Source organism: Oncorhynchus tshawytscha, linkage group LG27 (assembly GCF_018296145.1).
Source record: "Oncorhynchus tshawytscha isolate Ot180627B linkage group LG27, Otsh_v2.0, whole genome shotgun sequence".
Lineage (NCBI taxonomy): Eukaryota > Metazoa > Chordata > Actinopteri > Salmoniformes > Salmonidae > Oncorhynchus > Oncorhynchus tshawytscha.
In genome coordinates, this window is record NC_056455.1 from 246972 (window position 1) to 268322 (window position 21351).

The 21351-nt window shown below is 44.2% G+C and overlaps 1 protein-coding gene across 1 annotated transcript in view; it reads right to left on the minus strand.

Moving 5' to 3' along the window:
* The window catches only part of LOC112258984 (heparan sulfate glucosamine 3-O-sulfotransferase 6), a 28299-nt gene extending 11399 nt beyond the window's left edge, over nucleotides 1-16900 (minus strand). Inside the window, exon 1 of the mRNA XM_024433671.2 lies at nucleotides 16037-16900. Coding sequence (XP_024289439.1) covers nucleotides 16037-16545 — 509 coding nt within the window. The 5' untranslated portion in view covers nucleotides 16546-16900. The remainder of the gene's footprint in view (nucleotides 1-16036) is intronic.
* Nucleotides 16901-21351: the final 4451 nt, after the last annotated feature.

Sequence of the window (21351 nt, forward strand, 5' to 3'; positions counted from 1 at the left end):
GCCTGCCTGACCACTCTGCCTGACCTGACCCTGAGCCTGCCTGCCTGACCACTCTGCCTGCCCCTGACCCTGAGCCTGCCTGCCTGACCACTCTGCCTGCCCCTGCCCCTGACCCTGAGCCTGCCTGCCTGACCACTCTGCCTGCCCCTGACCCTGAGCCTGCCTGCCTGACCACTCTGCCTGTCCAGACTCTGAGCCTGCCTGCCTGACCACTCTGCCTGTCCAGACTCTGAGCCTGCCTGCCTGACCACTCTGCCTGTCCAGACTCTGAGCCTGCCTGCCTGACCACTCTGCCTGTCCAGACTCTGAGCCTGCCTGCCTGACCACTCTGCCTGCCCCTGACCCTGAGCCTGCCTGCCTGACCACTCTGCCTGACCCTGACCCTGAGCCTGCCTGCCTGACCACTCTGCCTGTCCAGACTCTGAGCCTGCCTGCCTGACCACTCTGCCTGTCCAGACTCTGAGCCTGCCTGCCTGACCACTCAGCCTGTCCAGACTCTGAGCCTGCCTGCCTGACCACTCTGCCTGCCCCTGACCCTGAGTCTGCCTGCCGTCCTGTACCTTTGCCCCACTACTCTGAATTATCAACCTCTGCCTGCCTTGACCTGTTGTTTGTCTGCCCCTGTTGCTGTAATAAACAATGTTACTTCAACACAATCTGCACTTGGGTCTTACCTGAAACGTTATAACTACAAATCTTTGTCTATTTATTGAGGCAACCAGACAGCCCTTTTCATTATTTTGTCTTCAACATATGTTGATTAGCCTATGACATTGTAAAATAGGGACCTTGTAGCAGTGTTAAGGGCATGAAACCAGCAGGAGTGTACATTTATTTACAGGTCTTGGAGATCGAATGGTGAAAGTGCCATATCATACAAAATAAACAAGTAAATTGACCAAATATACACTGGCAACAGCTGTCACGGCCGTCGTAGGGAGGAGACCAAGGCGCAGCGGGATAAGTGTACATTCTTCTTTATTAAAAGAGCGAACACTGAACAGAGCGAACAAAACAACAAAACGAACCGTGAAGCTAATATGGATAGTACAGACAGGCAACTAAACATAGAATAAGAACCCACAAATACCCAAGGGAAAATGGCAATCTAAATATGATCCCCAATCAGAGACAACAATAAACAGCTGCCTCTGATTGGGAACCAATTCAGGCCACCATAAACCTACATATGCCTAGACTTACAAACACCTCTAGACATACAAAAACCCTAGACAATACAAAACAATCATACCCAACCAAAATAATTAAGAAAACATAGATAACTAAGGTCAGGGCGTGACAATAGCCCAAAATAAATTGCCTCTGCATCAGGCTTAACCTGTTCTATCTGAACAGATACAGGTAGAGTGCAAGACTGCACAGCCTATGTGATGTTCACCCATAGTGAAATATGTAGTGTTCACCAGTAATGACATTTGTAGTGTTCACCAGTCGTGAAAAATGTAGTTTTTCACCAGTAGGGAAATATGTAGTGTTCAACAGTTGTGAAATATGTAGTATTCACCAGTAGTGAAATAAGTAGTGTTCACACGTAGTGAAATATGTAGTATTCACCAGTAGTGAAATATGTAGTGTTTACCAGTAGTGAAATATGTAGTGTTTACCAGTAGTGAAACATACCAATATATCACTCATTACTACCTAAATCACTGATGTTTTACTACACATCTCAATCGCAATCAAGTAGTAAAACCAGTAGTAATTCAGTAGTACTTTTTCATGAGTGAAGCTCACTCATAAAACACAGCATCTGGGCATTAACGTGTGTGTGTGTGCCAGTGTTGTATAGTATAATGCTGGCCCCCTCAGGTACAGTAAACGCAGTGGCCATTATAACTGGTCCAATGGAGGGTTGATTTCACACACTGAGTGCTCCAGTCTTTTAACTTTTTATTTGTCATCCCAACGTTATCTCTCCTCTCCTCACTGGGTCATACAGTAAGAGCCCATGTGTGTAGACACAGGACAGGAGTGTTGATTTAAAAGGTGGCCTCACTCTCAGAGGAACACACATAGACACACCCACCAAGCGAATACACGCATGAATGCACACACAGCCTCACTCCCTGATGCAGGAGCAGCAAACACTTCACACTGCTACCAGCGGCACAGGATACTCCCACATCTGGTAGGTGTGTGTGTGTGTGTGTGTGTGTGTGTGTGTGTGTGTGTGTGTGTGTGTGTGTGTGTGTGTGTAAATGAGGAAATGAGAGAAGTGTTGCTGTGTAAATGAGGAAATGAGAGAAGTGTTGCTGGTCCCTGGGTAGGAAGTGTTTTCTCTGTTGGTCCCTGGGTAGGAAGTGTTTTCCCTGCTGGTCCCTGGGTAGGAAGTGTTTTCCCTTGCTGGTCCCTGGGTAGGAAGTGTTTTCCCTGCTGGTCCCTGGGTAGGAAGTGTTTTCCCTGCTGGTCCCTGGGTAGAAGTGTTTTCCCTGCTGGTCCCTGGGTAGGAAGTGTTTTCCCTGCTGGTCCCTGGGTAGAAGTGTTTTCCCTGCTGGTCCCTGGGTAGAAGTGTTTTCCCTGCTGGTCCCCAGGTAGGAAGTGTTTTCCCTGCTGGTTCCTGGGTAGGAAGTGTTTTCCCTGCTGGTCCCTGGGTAGGAAGTGTTTTCCCTGCTGGTCCCTGGGTAGGAAGTGTTTTCCCTGCTGGTCCCTGGGTAGGAAGTGTTTTCCCTGCTGGTCCCTGGTTAGGACGTATTTTCCCTGCTGGTCCCTGGGTAGGAAGTGTTTACCCTGTTGGTCCCTGGGTAGGAAGTGTTTACCCTGTTGGTCCTTGGGTAGAAGTGTTTTCCCTGCTGTTCCCTGGGTAGGAAGTGTTTTCCCTGCTGGTCCCTGGGTAGGAAGTGTTTTCCCTGCTGGTCCCAGGGCTCAGACCATGTATGCTGTTATCTGTGTAACTTTACTCTGGGACCCTTGCAAGACCCCTCTGAGAGAGAATATGGGCCTTTCCTCCCTGAAGGTCAGAGGCAGACACTTTTGATTCAGTGGATGAGACCACCGGGGCCATGGGCATGCTTGTAATGCAAGATGTCTTAAGCTCAGCCTCTCTCTCCCTCTCTCAGGGATACTTCCATAGGAGATTGTAAATTATGAGGACACACAGTATCTAGGAATGTTGAGAAGACTTTCTGTACTCAATTCCCATCACTGGGGACTGTATTTCTGTCACTACAAGTTCAGTGTCATCTGCAGGGTTAAACGCACTGTGACATCCTGAGTTTAACTCTCTGCCCCATGCTTTAGACTCAATACTTTGCTACTCTGCAGAGAGAAAGGCTTGTAATTACTGGGAAGAAAGAATGAAGGCTTCAGGAGTTTTTTCTTCAATTGCTAACAAGCATCGGTCAATACTGAGGCCACTTTTTCAAAACTCTTCACACTGTCTGCAATACCAACATGCATCTTGGCCAAACAGTTAATCTCACCTCCAAAACTCACTCAAACCACCAAAACACTTCATACATGTCTCAAAATAAACTCGTTCGACCATAACACTGGCAACAATTCTCATTCAGAAAGCATACATTGTCACTGACACGATGACATAAAACCACTAACAACAGGGAGCATTTACATAAATGATGAACTTTTCTCTTTGAAGTTTGAATTATTTTTCACATAAATCAGTATTTCATTATAGAATAAGAATAACACATTTTCACTTTATTGACTGTACTAAAGTATATGTAACAAGAATAAATCAGAAATGCAGCAATTTGCTTCGATAGCCTTTATTTTTTATGTATCTTTGCATATAGTAATTTACTTGTGAAAAATAAAATGTTGAAACAAAAAACAAATTCCTGAAATTCCTGGGCTGCAGTGATAACGACAAAAAAAAACATCAACAACATGTATAGTATAATCCCTCATACTGTACAGTACTGTGAGGGTTCTAGTTCTCAACAACATGTATAGTATAATCACTCATACTGTACAGTACTGTGAGGGTTCTAGTTCTCATCAACATGTATAGTATAATCACTCATACTGTACAGTACTGTGAGGGTTCTAGTTCTCATCAACATGTATAGTATAATCACTCATACTGTACAGTACTGTGAGGGTTCTAGTTCTCATCAACATGTATAGTATAATCACTCATACTGTACAGTACTGTGAGGGTTCTAGTTCTCATCAACATGTATAATCACTCATACTGTACATCACTGTGAGGGTTCTAGTTCTCATCAACATGTATATTATAATCACTCATACTGTACAGTACTGTGAGGGTTCTAGTTCTCATCAACATGTATAGTATAATCACTCATACTGTACAGTACTGTGAGGGTTCTAGTTCTCATCAACATGTATAGTATAATCACTCATACTGTACAGTACTGTGAGGGTTCTAGTTCTCATCAACATGTATAGTATAATCACTCATACTGTACAGTACTGTGAGGGTTCTAGTTCTCATCAACATGTATAGTATAATCACTCATACTGTACAGTACTGTGAGGGTTCTAGTTCTCATCAACATGTATAGTATAATCACTCATACTGTACAGCACTGTGAGGGTTCTAGATCTCATCAACATGTATAGTATAACACTCATACTGTACAGCACTGTGAGGGTTCTAGTTCTCATCAACATGTATAGTATAATCACTCATACTGTACAGTACTGTGAGGTTCTAGTTCTCAGGGTTCTAGTTCTCATCAACATGTATAGTATAATCACTCATACTGTACAGCACTGTGAGGGTTCTAGTTCTCATCAACATGTATAGTATAACACTCATACTGTACAGCACTGTGAGGGTTCTAGTTCTCATCAACATGTATAGTATAATCATTCATACTGTACAGTACTGTGAGGGTTCTAGTTCTCCCTCTCTCCTGCATTTGGTCACAAGTTCTCAGCAACATCACACCTTATGTCGTCTCTGGCGATGCATCTTGGAAAGTGTGTTCTTGAATGTCTAATCCAACCCTGGCAGTCTTCAGGAGAAGTGTCTCCACACCCTGGCAGTCTTCAGGAGAAGTGTCTCCACACCCTGGCAGTCTTCAGGAGAAGTGTCTCCACACCCTGGCAGTCTTCAGGAGAAGTGTCTCCACACACTGGCAGTCTTCAGGAGAAGTGTCTCCACACCCTGGCAGTCTTCAGGAGAAGTGTCTCCACACCCTGGCAGTCTTCAGGAGAAGTGTCTCCACACCCTGGCAGTCTTCAGGAGAAGTGTCTCCACACCCTGGCAGTCTTCAGGAGAAGTGTCTCCACACCCTGGCAGTCTTCAGGAGAAGTGTCTCCACACCCTGGCAGTCTTCAGGAGAAGTGTCTCCACACCCCGCATTCATGGCTTCCAGTAAGGACATCTGGTCATGTGGATGGTGGTCATAAACCTTCCATCTCCACAAGGACAAAAACTCCTCTCTGTGGTTTAGGAAAGTGGTGTATGGAGGCAGGAATAGTAATGACATCCTGGGATGTGCAGCAAACCAGTATGTGACTGCAGCAGAGTGGTGGAATGCCACATTATCTCACACAACGAAGGTAGGGGAGTTTCTTGCCCCTCTCCTCTGCTGGCACAAGTCGACTATACAGGTCATCAAGAAAATAACTGAGCCTCTCTGTATTGTAGAGGCCAATGAGTGGTTTGTGTAACAGAAAACCATCATTGGACAGTGCTGCACACATTGTGATGTTAGCTCCTCTCTGACCTGGGACATCCACGGTTGCTCTCTGTCCAATCACATTTCTTCCCCTGAGGTGTGGTTTTGCCAGGTTGAATCCAGCTTCATCCACAAAGATGAATGTATGTGCAGGTTGCCTGGCTTCCATCTCCATTACTCTCTAAAATACAGTAAATCCACAGTTTTACAGTACTTTACATTATGAGTAGCTGTGTATGTACCCTGTTTGGTTATTGAACAGACATCTTACCTGGACATATTGATACCAGAGTTCTTTCACACGTTCACCGTTTCTCTCGAAGGCTACAACTGCTTCCTCCGTATTTAATGTTTCTCTGGGTGTCACGACTTCCGCCGAAGTCGGTCCCTCTCCTCGTTCGGGCGGCGTTCGGTGTGGTTTTGCTTTTTGTGTGAAAGCAATGAAAAATTATTCACAGTAAATGGGCCACATACACTTCTGTTTCGCTGACTGTGAAGAGTTTTGACAATGTGACTTAGTTTTTGACCAATGCATGTTAGCAACCAAAAAGAGCCCAATTAAAGTACTGTGTGTGGGTGTGTGTGTCTGTGTGCGTGTGTGTGTGTGTGTGTGTGTGTGTGGTACAGTAGCATTGCATAGTAGAACCTAATTCAGTGCACAGCAAGGCTGCCTGACTACACACACAGCGGGTAATGGTGAGACGGAGAGTTCTATTTGTTGAGGAGGTGTAGATCAGTGAGGTAGGTCAGTAAGAAAGACCTAAAGAATGTGTCTACCAGGGGGAAAAGTGAACATGACAACTAATACAGAGATTACTACAGCAGGCAACGTTGAGAAGACAGAGTGAGTAGCAGCCTCACAGCTTCCTCAGGAGAGGTAATAACAGAGTCTGTGTGCGTGTACACTCTTAGAAAAAAACAAAAATGGTTCTTCGGCTGTCCCCATAGGAGAACCCTTGGAAGAACACTTATTGGTTTCAGGTAGAACCCTTTTGGTTCAAGGTAAAACCATTTTGAGTTCCATGTAGAACCCTTTCCACAGAGGGATCTACACAGAACCCAAAATGGTTCTACCTGAAACCAAGAGTGTAGAGAGAGTGTAGAGTGTAGAGAGAAACAGAGAGAGAGAGGAGAGAGGGAGAACAGCTCAAGACTCCAGACTGACGACTGCAGGATAAAGCCTGACATTCCAACTCCAGAATGAAAAAGATAGAGAGAGAGAGCGTTGGAGAGATAATACTATTTTTCTGAGAGAGCAAGAGATGGGAGAGTATACTATATATATATGAGAGAGTGAAAGACAGAGAAAAGTGTCTGCCCCCCTTCTGTCTGTCCCTCTGTCTCCCTCCCTCTGTCTGACCCCCTCTGTCTGCCCCCCTTTGACTGCCCGCCTCTGTCTTATCGAATGGGAAAATCAGCCTGTGTGTTCCACTGTGTTACTGCGTGGCCCACAGTGGGTTAGCTGTTGGCTGTAAGGATTTATCCGTGGGTGACCAGTGGCCGGGGGCCCCCACCCTGAGATGAACAGACAAGAGGAGGAGGAAGAGAGAGATGGACAGATTACTGGAGGGTCACTTCCTTCCTCCCTCAGCCTGATCCCAGTGATGTAATTGATAACACTGTAAAACAAGCCTCTAGTACAGGGGTTCTCAAGTACTATTTGAGAAGGTCTGGTCACACAAATTTCCTAGGTGGCAAAGGTCCGAATGGATATTGTTATTTTTCGGCGTAATAACAAACCCCCACCTCGCTACCCATGCGACCCCAAACTGTTCACACCTCTCTTGTTGGCAGAGAGAACATTTTGCAGTTTTAAAGCTCATTTCCTGAAATTTTACAAATTTTGCATGAGGCAGAGAATTGTTTGCTGTTTTAAAGCTCATTCCCTGCAATTCTACAAAATGATGTGTTCAGATGATACCAGGGGTTGAAACCCCACCGAGTTCCCCCCCAAAGGTGTTTTACCTTGTTCTGGGTCCGCATCTGGACGGCTGTCCACCAGTTGACTATGGGGGCTCTAGTAACTTCATTAGGTTAAATTGTTCCGAGGGTTTCAGTATGAAATCATGCACTGCACTGTAGTTATTCGTACTAACAACTACCTTTATGGAAAAGCAGAAACCCCAGTATCAGAAATGCACTCCAGCCTTGATACATTATTGTGAAATCTGAAGGGCTTCTTATGATGCTACAAGTTGTCTTTTTGACAACTTTATAAAAGCAGCCTCTTCCCTTTTGAACCAAAGTTAAACATTATCTTCTTATACTTTACATAATGCTAAAGTGTTCTCTCCTCAGGGTCTGCTACTGTGCTAAAACGCCCACATGTTTCCATTAATTAGCTAGCTTTTCCAAATGAATAAAACTTACAAGTACACCTCAGAACTCTCTAATGGACTCAATATGGGCTCCAACCATTGGCCATCTGGCATCTACCCAACTCTAGACCAATGAGAAGACTCAATACTGAACTGCAGTGAAAAACCACTTCCTAAACTGTTAAAATGTCCCACTCCTTGTGGTTGTCGGCCCATCCTTGACTTGTTTTAATTGAGGAATGGGGATTATTGCCGGCAGAACACAGGGACTGCAGGGACTGCAGTGTTTGTCATAAGGGGACCGATCTACACCCAGTAAGTGGTGTGTGTGTGTGTGTGTATGTGTATGTGTATGTGTATGTGTATGTGTATGTGTATGTGTATGTGTATGTGTATGTGTATGTGTATGTGTGTGTGTGTGTGTGTGTGTGTGTGTGTGTGTGTGTGTGTGTGTGTGTGTGTGTGTGTGTGTGTGTATGTGTATGTGTATGTGTATGTGTATGTGTATGTGTGTGTGTGTGTGTGTGTGTGTGTGTGTGTGTGTGTGTGTGTGTGTGTGTGTGTGTGTGTGTGTGTGTGTGTGTGAGAGAGAGAGCAAGTCTTTTTTTCTTCCGATTTCTCATTGTGAACTTCCCAGATAATGTTCACATTCCGCAGACAATTTCTTCCAGAGATCTCCTCCAGGCAGAGTTCTCCTTTTAATCAGGCACATTTCCTCACAATTAAACATAACCACCGCACCAGTAACCAATTCCTGTTACGCTATTAAAGACAACCCATAACATTTTTCCTAAGAAGGTTTAAAAGAAAAAAAGGTGTGTTCTCACATTCTCTCCACCTCACCCTTCCTCCCTTCTTATATATGTAATATATCTATGCAAATTAGCAGATGCTTTTATCCACAGGGACTTACAGTCATGTGTGCATACATTTTACATTTGGGTGGTCCCAGGAATCAAATCCACTACCCTGGTGTTACAAGCACTATGCTCTACCAACTGAGCTACAAACCATTACTCTCTCTTACCCAGCCAGCCAGCCAGCCAGTCATTAAACAGAGATGGTTTAATGGCTGAGACAGCAAACACACACTAAGCTGTCAATGATCCAGTAGCCTCTCTAGACAGAAGATGGTAGGCTGGGTGATGGGGGTAGAGGTCAACTTAAAGCGTCCTAGGTAAAATGGTGCACAAGAGAGCTCCTGGCTGAATTATATTCCAATAACTATCGAATAGCCTACACAACTCTCTGCCCTTGTTGAGGTACTAAGGCAAATAAGCAGACTCTAAACGGGAATGGGCCCTGGTTAAGATAAGGTTAGGCAATTTGAAGTGTAGGCAAGGATTCATTCCTTGTGTAACTAAACAGAGTAACTCCGGTGTTTGTGCAAAAACAAACTGTCCTTGTCAATATTCACACTTCTATCCTACAGTCGCTACAACCACTACTACAATCTCTGATAACTAGAATTTCATTAGTCCACTATTCGATAATCACAGCCTTGCAGAAAACAAGACATTTCTGTTTATCAGTGTTGACTGGGTGTGTATTGTGATTACAGAGAGGTGTAGTGCCATGTGAGGTTGTTATAGCTGTGTCATCCATCTTGCTGTGACAGGGACATGAGAGGAGGAGGTCGGGAGGGACGGAGTGGGGAATCATTTTTTCCACTCCACCAAACATGAACCCTGATCAATCACCGTAACCTGGGAGTCATGTTAGAGACCTGCAGGCTGAGAGGAATCCAGCCTACTGGATAAATACTGTCACAGTTCTGCTGCTCCATCTGCTTCAAATGTATTTGTTATGAGGGGAGAGAAGGTAGAAAGGGGTAATTCTTGTAGCAGTGAAAATCTCTGGATTAGTTTTACATTGTTATAGTAAAAGAGCATCAGAGTAGTCTACATCTGCTAGTTCAAACATAACTAGCATACCTTTTTGTCACACTGAGTTTAGAAATTCAACAGTAATGTTCCTAGCTACAGTATGTGTGAATGCAGCACTGGTAAACAGTATAGGGAACCCAGTTTTTACTTTAACACTTCTATTAATTGACGATCTGTTAGTTAAATAGTCCTGTTCAGATGTAATTAGGTTAGGCATCTGGCTATCAAAGACATTGATTCGTAATAGTCAGTCCCTTGTTCTGTCACACTATAGGGTTGGAAAGGAAGTCCAATTACATTTCCATCTGTCCAATTCTAAATACTCATCTAGTTATCATTTTCACATCTCTTATACTTTCCAGTTATTTCATTAACTATCATCTGATTGGATAGTGCATGCCATACTGAAGGTGAAAGGTCGGCCAATTATGAGCTGTCAAAATATTGATGACTGAGTTGGACGATGGGTTTTTCTCAAGATTGAAAATCCATACCCGTCCCCAAACCAATTTATCAAGTCATGTTCGATTATTCAGTTACATTTTCCCCATTTCATTTTGCATATTGATATCAATCTTGAAGGAATTCCTTTAGTTGCTTGAAAGCATGCCATGCATATATTCTAGATCTTTCCTTGATCGTACGCCGCCATAGCCTGAGATAAATCTTATTTCTGAAAAGTTAAGGAGGCAGGATTTATGATTGTCAATGGCCACAGCAGAGAATGTTTCTCATTGCTCTCATTCTGCATAATGACACAAAGACAAGACGACCAGTGGACATTCAAACAAAGGTCTCCTTTGTTCAGTCCGATTCTATACATTTGATTATTTCAAAGACAATCATTTCCATGCTTCCTACTTGGAACCATGAAAGGCCCTCCCAAAAACTTTTTGTTGGGTCAAAGAACACTCTCTCTGTCTCGAACACTCCATTTCCAAACCTTCGACATATGCCTCCGAATTCCACAGTGGATTCCCTTGTGATTGGTAAAAAAAGACTTGCAGGAAATAAGAGCCGGTCATTCCAGTCTGGATACTGTGACCAATGCTACACTGAATTATGAAAGAAAATATACTTCTGAAGAACCCTGTCCCCCCAATCACCACACGTTTCACAGACTTAACTAGAATTTCACTGCAGCATAAATACATTCTTGGTGTAACCATGTGTGCAGGGTATAAATGTCGCTGGTTGACGGGCCAACAACACCTTGTCAACAAGATTGAATATTCAGCGGTTAATGAACCTCCCCTGCAGTGCCCTGATAAAGGTGCCAGGAGCTGAATCAATAGGAAACCCTATTTAACTGATCAATATGGGAAATTACATTTATATCTATTGGCTATTTATGGTGTAATGAAAAGTTGTGGATAGGTTTAATGGTGGATGGCAGAGGAGAATGGGGAGAGGGAGGTAGACATGGGACTGGATCTCATCGGGTAAAGCTTAGGCTACATGCACATATGCAATGGAAACACACACACACTCACACACACACAGAGGAAACACACACACACAGTCACACACAGAAAGAGTAGAAAGAGCTAAACCCTTGAAACATGTTCTCTCCCACAGAGCCACATTACCATTTCCAAATGCATCAAGTGTTTTTCCCCACATATAAACATTTCTTCTAAAACAATTTGCCAAACGCTTCCTTTTAACATGGCCATGTGTTTTATTTGGTTACCAACTGAAGACAGAGGACAGTGTTCAATTCCAAACACAAAGCAGTGTAATAATACTTTGAAGTTAAGAGCTCTGTCAAAGTATAACATGTTTAAGTGACACTTTCCAGTCCAGTCTAAATGCATTCTTAAACGGTGCCTGGAGTGAATCCAGTCCAGATATGAATGGATAGGTTTCACTTTATGTCAATGTGAATAGCAACATTTTATAAAGTTGCCCTTAGTACCCAGAGGTACTCTATAACTGCTTTGGTAACCAGAATGTTATTCCTCAGTTGCACACATAAAACAATGATTGAATTGACTTCAAAGGACAGGGGACAGATTCAGTTTCATATCAGTTACTAGTATAGTACCGTATAGATACATAAATCATTACACAAGACATTATAATACCCTGTGTAATACCCTGGTCAAAATCAAAGACCCCATCAATGATGATACAACGCCTTTCACACACAGGAGAGAAGAGTGGAAGGAGTGAGAGAAGAGGGGAGGGAGTGAGAGAAGAGAGGATGGAGTGAGAGAAGAGAGGAGGGAGTGAGAGAAGAGGGGAGGGAGTGAGAGAAGAGGGGAGGGAGTGAGAGAAGAGAGGATGGAGTGAGAGAAGAGAGGATGGAGTGAGAGAAGAGAGGAGGGAGTGAGAGAAGAGGGGAGGGAGTGAGAAAGAGAGGAGGGAGTGAGAGAAGAGAGGATGGAGTGAGAGAAGAGAGGATGAGTGAGAGAAGAGAGGAGGGAGTGAGAGAAGAGGGGAGGGAGTGAGAGAAGATGGGAGGGAGTGAGAGAAGAGAGGATGGAGTGAGAGAAGAGAGGAGGGAGTGAGAGAAGACAGGAGGGAGTGAGAGAACAGAGGATGAATGAGAGAACAGAGGATGAGTGAGAGAAGAGGGGAGGGAGTGAGAGAACAGAGGATGAGTGAGAGAAGAGGGGAGGGAGTGAGAGAAGAGTGGAGGGAGTGAGAAAGAGAGGAGGGAGTGAGAGAAGAGAGGATGGAGTGAGAGAAGAGAGGATGAGTGAGAGAAGAGAGGAGGGAGTGAGAGAAGAGGGGAGGGAGTGAGAGAAGATGGGAGGGAGTGAGAGAAGAGAGGATGGAGTGAGAGAAGAGAAGAGAGGAGGGAGTGAGAGAAGACAGGAGGGAGTGAGAGAACAGAGGATGAATGAGAGAACAGAGGATGAGTGAGAGAAGAGGGAGTGAGAGAAGAGGGGAGGGAGTGAGAAAGAGAGGAGGGAGTGAGAGAAGAGAGGATGTAGTGAGAGAAGAGAGGATGAGTGAGAGAAGAGAGGAGGGAGTGAGAGAAGAGGGGAGGGAGTGAGAGAAGATGGGAGGGAGTGAGAGAAGAGAGGATGGAGTGAGAGAAGAGAGGAGGGAGTGAGAGAAGACAGGAGGGAGTGAGAGAACAGAGGATGAATGAGAGAACAGAGGATGAGTGAGAGAAGAGGGGAGGGAGTGAGAGAACAGAGGATGAGTGAGAGAAGAGGGGAGGGAGTGAGAGAAGAGTGGAGGGAGTGAGAAAGAGAGGAGGGAGTGAGAGAAGAGAGGATGGAGTGAGAGAAGAGAGGATGAGTGAGAGAAGAGAGGAGGGAGTGAGAGAAGAGGGGAGGGAGTGAGAGAAGATGGGAGGGAGTGAGAGAAGAGAGGATGGAGTGAGAGAAGAGGGGAGGGAGTGAGAGAAGACAGGAGGGAGTGAGAGAACAGAGGATGAATGAGAGAACAGAGGATGAGTGAGAGAAGAGGGGAGGGAGTGAGAGAACAGAGGATGAGTGAGAGAAGAGGGGAGGGAGTGAGAGAAGAGTGGAGGGAGTGAGAGAAGAGAGGATGGAGTGAGAGAAGAGAGGAGGGTGTGAGAGAAGAGAGGATGAGTGAGAGAAGAGAGGATGGAGTGAGAGAAGAGAGGATGGAATGAGAGAGGAGAGGAGGAAGTGAGATAAGAGAGGAGGGAGTGAGAGAAGAGTGGAGGGAGGTGAGAGAAGAGAGGATGAGTGAGAGAAGAGAGGATGAGTGAGAGAAGAGGGGAGGGAGTGAGAGAAGAGAGGAGGGAGTGAGAGAAGAGAGGATGGAATGAGAGAGGAGAGGAGGGAGTGAGATAAGAGAGGAGGGAGTGAGAGAACAGATGATGAGTGAGAGAAGAGAAGAGAGGAGGGAGTGAGAGAACAGAGGATGAGTGAGAGAAGAGAGGAGGGAGTGAGAGAAGAGTGGAGGGAGTGAGAGAAGAGAGGATAGAGTGAGAGAAGAGAGGTGGGAGTGAGAGAAGAGAGGATGGAGTGAGAGAAGAGTGGAGGGAGTGAGAGAAGAGAGGATAGAGTGAGAGAAGAGAGGTGGGAGTGAGAGAAGAGAGGATGGAGTGAGAGAAGAGAGGATGGAGTGAGAGAAGAGCAAAGTGAATGGAGTGAAAGAAGAGAGGATGGAGGTCAGAGAAAAGTGGAGGGAGGTGAGAGAAGAGAAGAGGGTGGTGAGATTAAAAATATATATGTATTTAACTAGGCATGTCAGTTAAGAACAAATTCTTATTTACAATGACGGCCTGCAACGGGCCAAACCCGGACGACACTGGGCCAATTGTGCACCGCCCTAGGGGACTCCCAATCACAGCCGGTTGTGATACAGCCTGGATTCGAACCAGGGTGTCTGTAGTGACGCCTCTAGCACTGAGATGCAGTGTCCGAGTGACACAGAGCTTAGGGAGAAGGGAGGCGGGAGTGAGAGAAGAGCGGAAGGAGGTGAGAGGAGAGCAGAGGGAGCAGGTGATGATGAGAGACTGGCTGATTGGGGTGCTTTGACACCATTTTCATTACTCCAGCACAGCGCTACACACTTCTCCTTAGATAAGAACCAATAAAAAAAATCACAATAAAAAGGATCAGCTTCCCATCCCCCAATCCCAACCTAAAACATTAGAGAAAAAGACCCAACACTGACTTTAGATCAAAGCCTTGGCTTTGGGCAACTTTACCCTACGCTGACTGGCTGGTACTCCATAATGTGATGTTGAACCGTGACAGGGTCCGAATCTCCATGTCCCTGAGTTGTCCGAGCTAATGCTCGAGCTGTCATTACATCAGTCCAATCCACACAGTGCAGACAAGACCTGTCGTCAGATTAGGAAACACTAAAACCATTTCATCACACATTTATGAGACAGAAGAGAGACTAGAGAGCCGCCGTGCAGCTGCAACAAAGCACTGGGACGGTGTTAAAAGGTCACTGGTCTCTCAACACCATCAAAGGCCTGTAACTGTTGTAGTGCCATACTGTAGGCTCAACTGCCTGGCCTCACAAATGAAATTATAGGACAGTGAAAGACAGTACATTCAGGTAACTTGCAGAAGATTATAGGGTACATTGTCAACGATTGGAAAGAGTACATTTACATTTGAGTAATTCTTATCCAGAGCAATTAGGGTTAAGCACCATGCTCAAGGACACAGAAACAGATATTTTTTTTCTTCACCTAGTTGGCTTGGGGATTCAAACCAGCAACCTTTTGGTTTCTAGTCTAATGCTCTTAACCACTAGGCTACCTGCCATACATCATTAGAGACATTTTTCTGTGTGATTTTAATTTCTTTAGTAAAAAAAAAAATCTGCATATACTTGGAGAGTTTAGAGAGTTGTGATGGGAGAGATCTTCATCCCTCCATTGCTGCTATTGACGTTTATACCCAACATCTGCAATATGAATTAACAGACTGTATTGATTTCTCCCTCTCATTGGCTCTGTGTCAAATCTCTATGTGCTCACCTGCCCAACCAGGTGATATGGCTGACAGTGAGGGGTCCCCGGGGGGACACATAGGGACAGACACTTAGAACCGCAGCACATCACTTCAAAAAACAGCCTTTTTTTGGCAGGGGACTGAATGCACTGTCACACCAAGGGGCTCTCAGAGAGGATCCTTATTGGCATTGGGCGATATTAATGAGGTGACACTGTAGGAAGGGACGAGTAGGTGGAGGAGGATAGGAGCCTGCTCAGGAGAGGTGATCGATGACAAACACTAGTTACCAAAATAAATGTAAATAAATGTATTTTTTATGTATGGTATAAATTGTATGGTTTGTTAAACTTTTAAATAAATGTTTTTTGTTTGGAATATATTTCAAGGTGAAAAATCTGAGTCTTCTGTGTAATTCTGTTACCATGGAATTTCCCATGTAGGCCACACCTGATATATAGTAAATCCATGTGTTTCTGAGTCTGTTGTCTTTTGGTGCCTGTGATGACAGGCAAGTTTCACACAATATTTGATACTTTGTCATTGTGAGATGAATTACTTTATTTGAAGAAAAAAATGTATTTACCAAGCAAGCCCCTATGTCACAGTGATTGTAATACTATGATTTTACCTGGGTAGCAGGCAATCCGTATTGAATAATCCAAACGAAACATTAGGCTATTTATGATAGAAAATCATATCTCTTTCCATCTTTTGGCCATGTTCACGTTGATGTTTTCAGTGCTCCTGTAAAGAAAAACATTACAGTGAAATTCAAAACAGCACTGGCTCACCTGTACCATTCCAGTCCTTTATCATAGAACCTGTCGAAGAAGTGGGGTTCGGCGCCCACTGCTCTGACATCCGGGTGAATGCGCAGAAACTCCAGTAGTGCGCGCGTGCCTCCTTTCTTTACTCCGATGATGATTGCTTGAGGAAACGTTTTACTCCCGAAGTTATTGGCTGTAGAGATATTGTTATCAGGTTGCAGTTCGTTATCATTGCCCTGCAAGAGTGTGTCAACACTGTCAACGGCGGGGAGCTCGCGAACAAACGATCCGGGAGAACTGTTCTTGTGCGCGTCGGACAGTTGGTGAGGTGAATACTCCAGTCCTTCCTTTTGCAGGATTTTGTTGATAAAAGTCTGTTGGTCGTATACAGTTATAGGTAGGGAGTCGCAGTACCCAGTGAAACAATAAAATAAGTACGTGAAAATTATGATCATGGCAAAGAAGACGGAAAGTTTGGACTGTGCCTTCAGGTGTCCAAAGTTGAACCCAGCTTTCCATTTGTTACATCCCATGAGGCGCTATACTGAGCTGGAGGGTAACACGCAGGAAACATGCCTTTTAAATTCAATGCGCTATAAAATCAAGATTAGGCTTAGTCTTTCTTTATAATGTTACCCATAAAAACATAGTTCATGGTGAAGTCGTGCCATTACGCACTTAAAAAATGCATTAATATTTCCAAAAATAACAATGTCAAAGTCCTTTTTGTTTGACCATCCACTTCATAACTGTAGTCTAGAGAAAATATTTTGAACAGTGTCAATGTCAACTGGTCCAAAGTCCACAGTGCTATGAGAAGCGGTTGAGTGTATGTCCACTCTGTCCCATCTCACTCTCTGCTCCTCTCCCTTGGCAAAGAAGCGCTCACGCGAAGCCCTTTGGCCCCCATCAGCAGCCTGCAGACACACCCCTTTCATTCTGGGTGTGAAGCCACGCCCTGTTGGTTAAATTCCCGCCCCTTACGTTTACAGACTCTAAAATAACACTAATAACTAGCAAACTGAGACCAATCACTAATAATCATGTGATTCAATAGCACTGATTTATATTTTAGATGATTTAAAAAAAAAATTGCTATGTAATTCAAGAATATATAGTTATATTCCAAGAGATAACAGTTTTGTTTAGAAATATGTTGATATGTCATTTACATATAAAAAGGAGCATGAAAATCTCTAGATATGTTTATGTGAAGTGTTGTTTAAAGCCCTCTAATGTTTAGGGCTTACTGTGGTCACTGTGTCTGTGTGGGGTAAGGGTTACCCCCTGTCCCCATGCAGGGCTGTAAAAGGGGCCCTACCCTGTGGAACCACCTGTCAGTCTGCTATCCCTCTTGGGCCACACACCCTATGGAGCCAGCCTGCACAGCCATGGCACACACATTTAACCTCTCCTCTCCCTGCTATAACAGGGCCAGACAGGTGTGGTCAGTGTTCAGCTGGAAGCCTGTGTGTGATCAGCAGTATGCTGTATAATAGTATGTATATAGTATGCTGACTATGGTGAAAATGCAGACAGACCACCATTCAATTTTTCTCATGTCAACTTTCTCACATCGGCAGCCTAACGTCGGAGCTGCAGCTAGACTACAAGATGCTGATGATCGTAGTCAGAAATGTACCTGTGGTGTTACACATCAAATTAAATCAAATCAAATCAAATATATTTGTCACATACACATGGTTAGCAGATGTTAATGCGAGTGTAGCGAAATGCTTGTGCTTCTAGTTCCGACAATGTAGTGATAACCAACGAGTAATGTAACCTAACAATTCCAAAACGACTACCTTATACACACAAGTGTAAAGGGATAAAGAATATGTACATAATGATATATGAATGAGTGATGGTACAGAATGGCATAGGCAATATGTAGATGGTATCGAGTACAGTATATACATATGAGATGAGTAATGTAGGGTATGTAAACATTATATTAAGTAGCATTGTTTAAAGTGACTAGTGATATATTTTACATCAATTCCCATCAATTCCCATTATTAAAGTGGCTGGAGTTGAGTCAGTGTGTTGGCAGCAGCCACTCAATGTTAGTGGTGGCTGTTTAACAGTCTGATGGCCTTGAGATAGAAGCTGTTTTTCAGTCTCTCGGTCCCTGCTTTGATACACCTGTACTGACCTCGCCTTCTGGATGATAGCGGGGTGAACAGGCAGTGGCTCGGGTGGTTGTTGTCCTTGATGATCTTTATGGCCTTCCTGTGACATCGGGTGGTGTAGGTGTCCTGGAGGGCAGGTAGTTTGCCCCCGGTGATGCGTTGTGCATCACCAGGTAGAATGCAATAACTATTGGAGGAAAACTAAATGCTAAAACCCAACCCAGCTGCTGCTGATAAAAGCAACAAGGAAATAAAGGAGTAACGAAAACAACAAGTGGAATAAAGCTGAAACTGGATCTGTCTCCTACAATAGGGACTTGTAGTCAAAGGGCTAGGGTTTCCTCTGTAACCTGAGAAAGACTGGAGAGTGGACCAGTAAAGCTGACATTACAGCAGATATTACCATTACCATTATGTTACAGTCAGTTGGCTAAAAGATCAATAGAATGTTCCACGATAACAAAATAGAGATAAAAAAATCTGAACAATCTGAATGGTTGCAGCTGATACACACACTCACTCACACACATGCACACACGCACACACACACTCACACACACACATGCACACACACACTCACACACACACACACACAAACACACACACACACATTACACACACACGCACACTCATGCACTCACGCACGCACACACACACACACACACGCGCACACACGCACACTCACGCACGCACACACGCACACACACACATTACACACACATGCACACTCACGCACACACTCACACACACACATTACACACACACGCACACTCACGCACGCATGCACACACACGCACACACACACACACACACACACACACACACACACACACACACACACACACACACACACACACACACACACACACACACACAAACACACACACACACACAAAGTTAATGGAATTCTCTCTTGATGGTTGGTAAACTTAGAAAAATAAAGGTAGTCACGCACACTCTAATACTAATTTTAGAACAGAACAGCAATTCATGGCACATTTGTTTAAGGCCACTGCTGTAGCAATCTTCTTTTTTTCTCAGCTTCTCCTTGTTCAACCTGAGCCTGTCCTTGTTCAACCTGAGCCTCTCCTTGTTCCACCTGAGCCTGTCCTTGTTCAATCTGAGCCTGTCATTGATCAATCTGAGTCTGTCCTTGTTCAACCTGAGCCTGTCCTTGTTAAATCTGAGCATGTCCTTGTTCAATCTGAGCCTGCCCTTGTTCAATCTGAGCCTGTCCTTGTTCAATCTGAGCCTGCCCTTGTTCAACCTGAGCCTGTCCTTGTTCAATCTGAGCCTGTCCTTGTTCACCCTGAGCATGCCCTTGTTCAATCTGAGCCTGTCCTTGTTCAACCTGAGCTTGCCCTTGTTCAATCTGAGCCTGTCCTTGTTCAACCTGAGCCTGTCCTTGTTCAACCTGAGCCTGTCCTTGCTCTATCTCAGCCTTTCCCTGTTCAATCTGTATTCCCTTGTTACTGACTGCAGCCCAACAGTCCCTAGTCAACTCTACTGTGTTATATTGGAGGGCTGCTGTAGTGCTAACCTGGCTTCAGTTCATATATACTGAACAAAAATATAAAAGCAACATGCAACTGTTTAAAAGATTTAACTAAGTTACAGTTTATCAGAGTTACAACACCCCCCCCCGCCCCCTTCCCTCAGATGATCCCGCAGGTGAAAACCCGGGTGTGAAGGTCCAGGGCTGGCGTGGTTACACGTGGTCTGTAGTTGTGAGGCCGGTTGGACATACTGACAAATTCTCTAAAATGACGTTGGAGGTAGCTTATGGTATTCTCTGACAACAGCACTGGTGGAAATTGGTGGAAAGGAGAAAGCACTGGTGGCCGTTCATGCAGTCAGCATACCAATTGCATGTTCCCTTTAAACATCTGTGACAATGTGTTGTGTGACAAAACTGCACATTTTAGAGTGGCCTTTTATTGTCCCCAGCACAAGATGCACCTGTGTAATAATCATGCTGTTTCATCAGCTTCTTGATATGCCACACCTGTTAGGTGGATTGATTATCTTGGCAAAGGAGAAATGCTCACTAACAGGGATGTAACAGATTTGTGCCCAATATTTGAGAGAAATAAGCTTTTTGTGCATATGGAACATTTCTGGGATTTTTTATTTCAGCTCATGAAACATGGGACCAACACTTTCAATGTTGCGTTTCTTTTTTAGTTTAGTGTAATTAGACTCATGGAAACCCAGCTCAGTGATCTGATGAAGAGCCCTGTTCAGTTCATATAATTAGACCTGTAGAAACCCAGCTCAGTGATCTGATGAAGAGCCCTGTTCAGTTCATATAATTAGACTTGTAGAAACCCAGCTCAGTGATCTGATGAAGAGCCCTGTTCAGTTCATATAATTAGACTTGTAGAAACCCAGCTCAGTGATCTGATGAAGAGTCCTGTTCAGCTCATATAATTAGACTTGTAGAAACCCAGCTCAGTGATCTGATGAAGAGTCCTGTTCAGTTCATATAATTAGACTTGTAGAAACCCAGCTCAGTGATCTGATGAAGAGTCCTGTTCAGTTCATATAATTAGACCTGTAGAAACCCAGATCAGTGATCTGATGAAGAGCCCTGTTCAGTTCATATAATTAGACCTGTAGAAACCCAGCTCAGTGATCTGATGAAGAGTCCTGTTCAGCTCATATAATTAGACTTGTAGAGACCCAGCTCAGTGATCTGATGAAGAGCCCTGTTCAGTTCATATAATTAGACTTGTAGAAACCCAGCTCAGTGATCTGATGAAGAGCCCTGTTCAGTTCATATAATTAGACTTGTAGAAACCCAGCTCAGTGATCTGATGAAGAGTCCTGTTCAGCTCATATAATTAGACTTGTAGAAACCCAGCTCAGTGATATGATGAAGAGTCCTGTTCAGTTCATATAATTAGATGAAGAGCTGATGAAGAGTCCTGTTCAGTTCATATAATTAGACTTGTAGAAACCCAGCTCAGTGATCTGATGAAGAGCCCTGTTCAGTTCATATAATTAGACTTGTAGAAACCCAGCTCAGTGATCTGATGAAGAGCCCTGTTCAGTTCATATAATTAGACTTGTAGAAACCCAGCTCAGTGATCTGATGAAGAGCCCTGTTCAGTTCATATAATTAGACTTGTAGAAACCCAGCTCAGTGATCTGATGAAGAGCCCTGTTCAGCTCCCATATAATTAGACTTGTAGAAACCCAGCT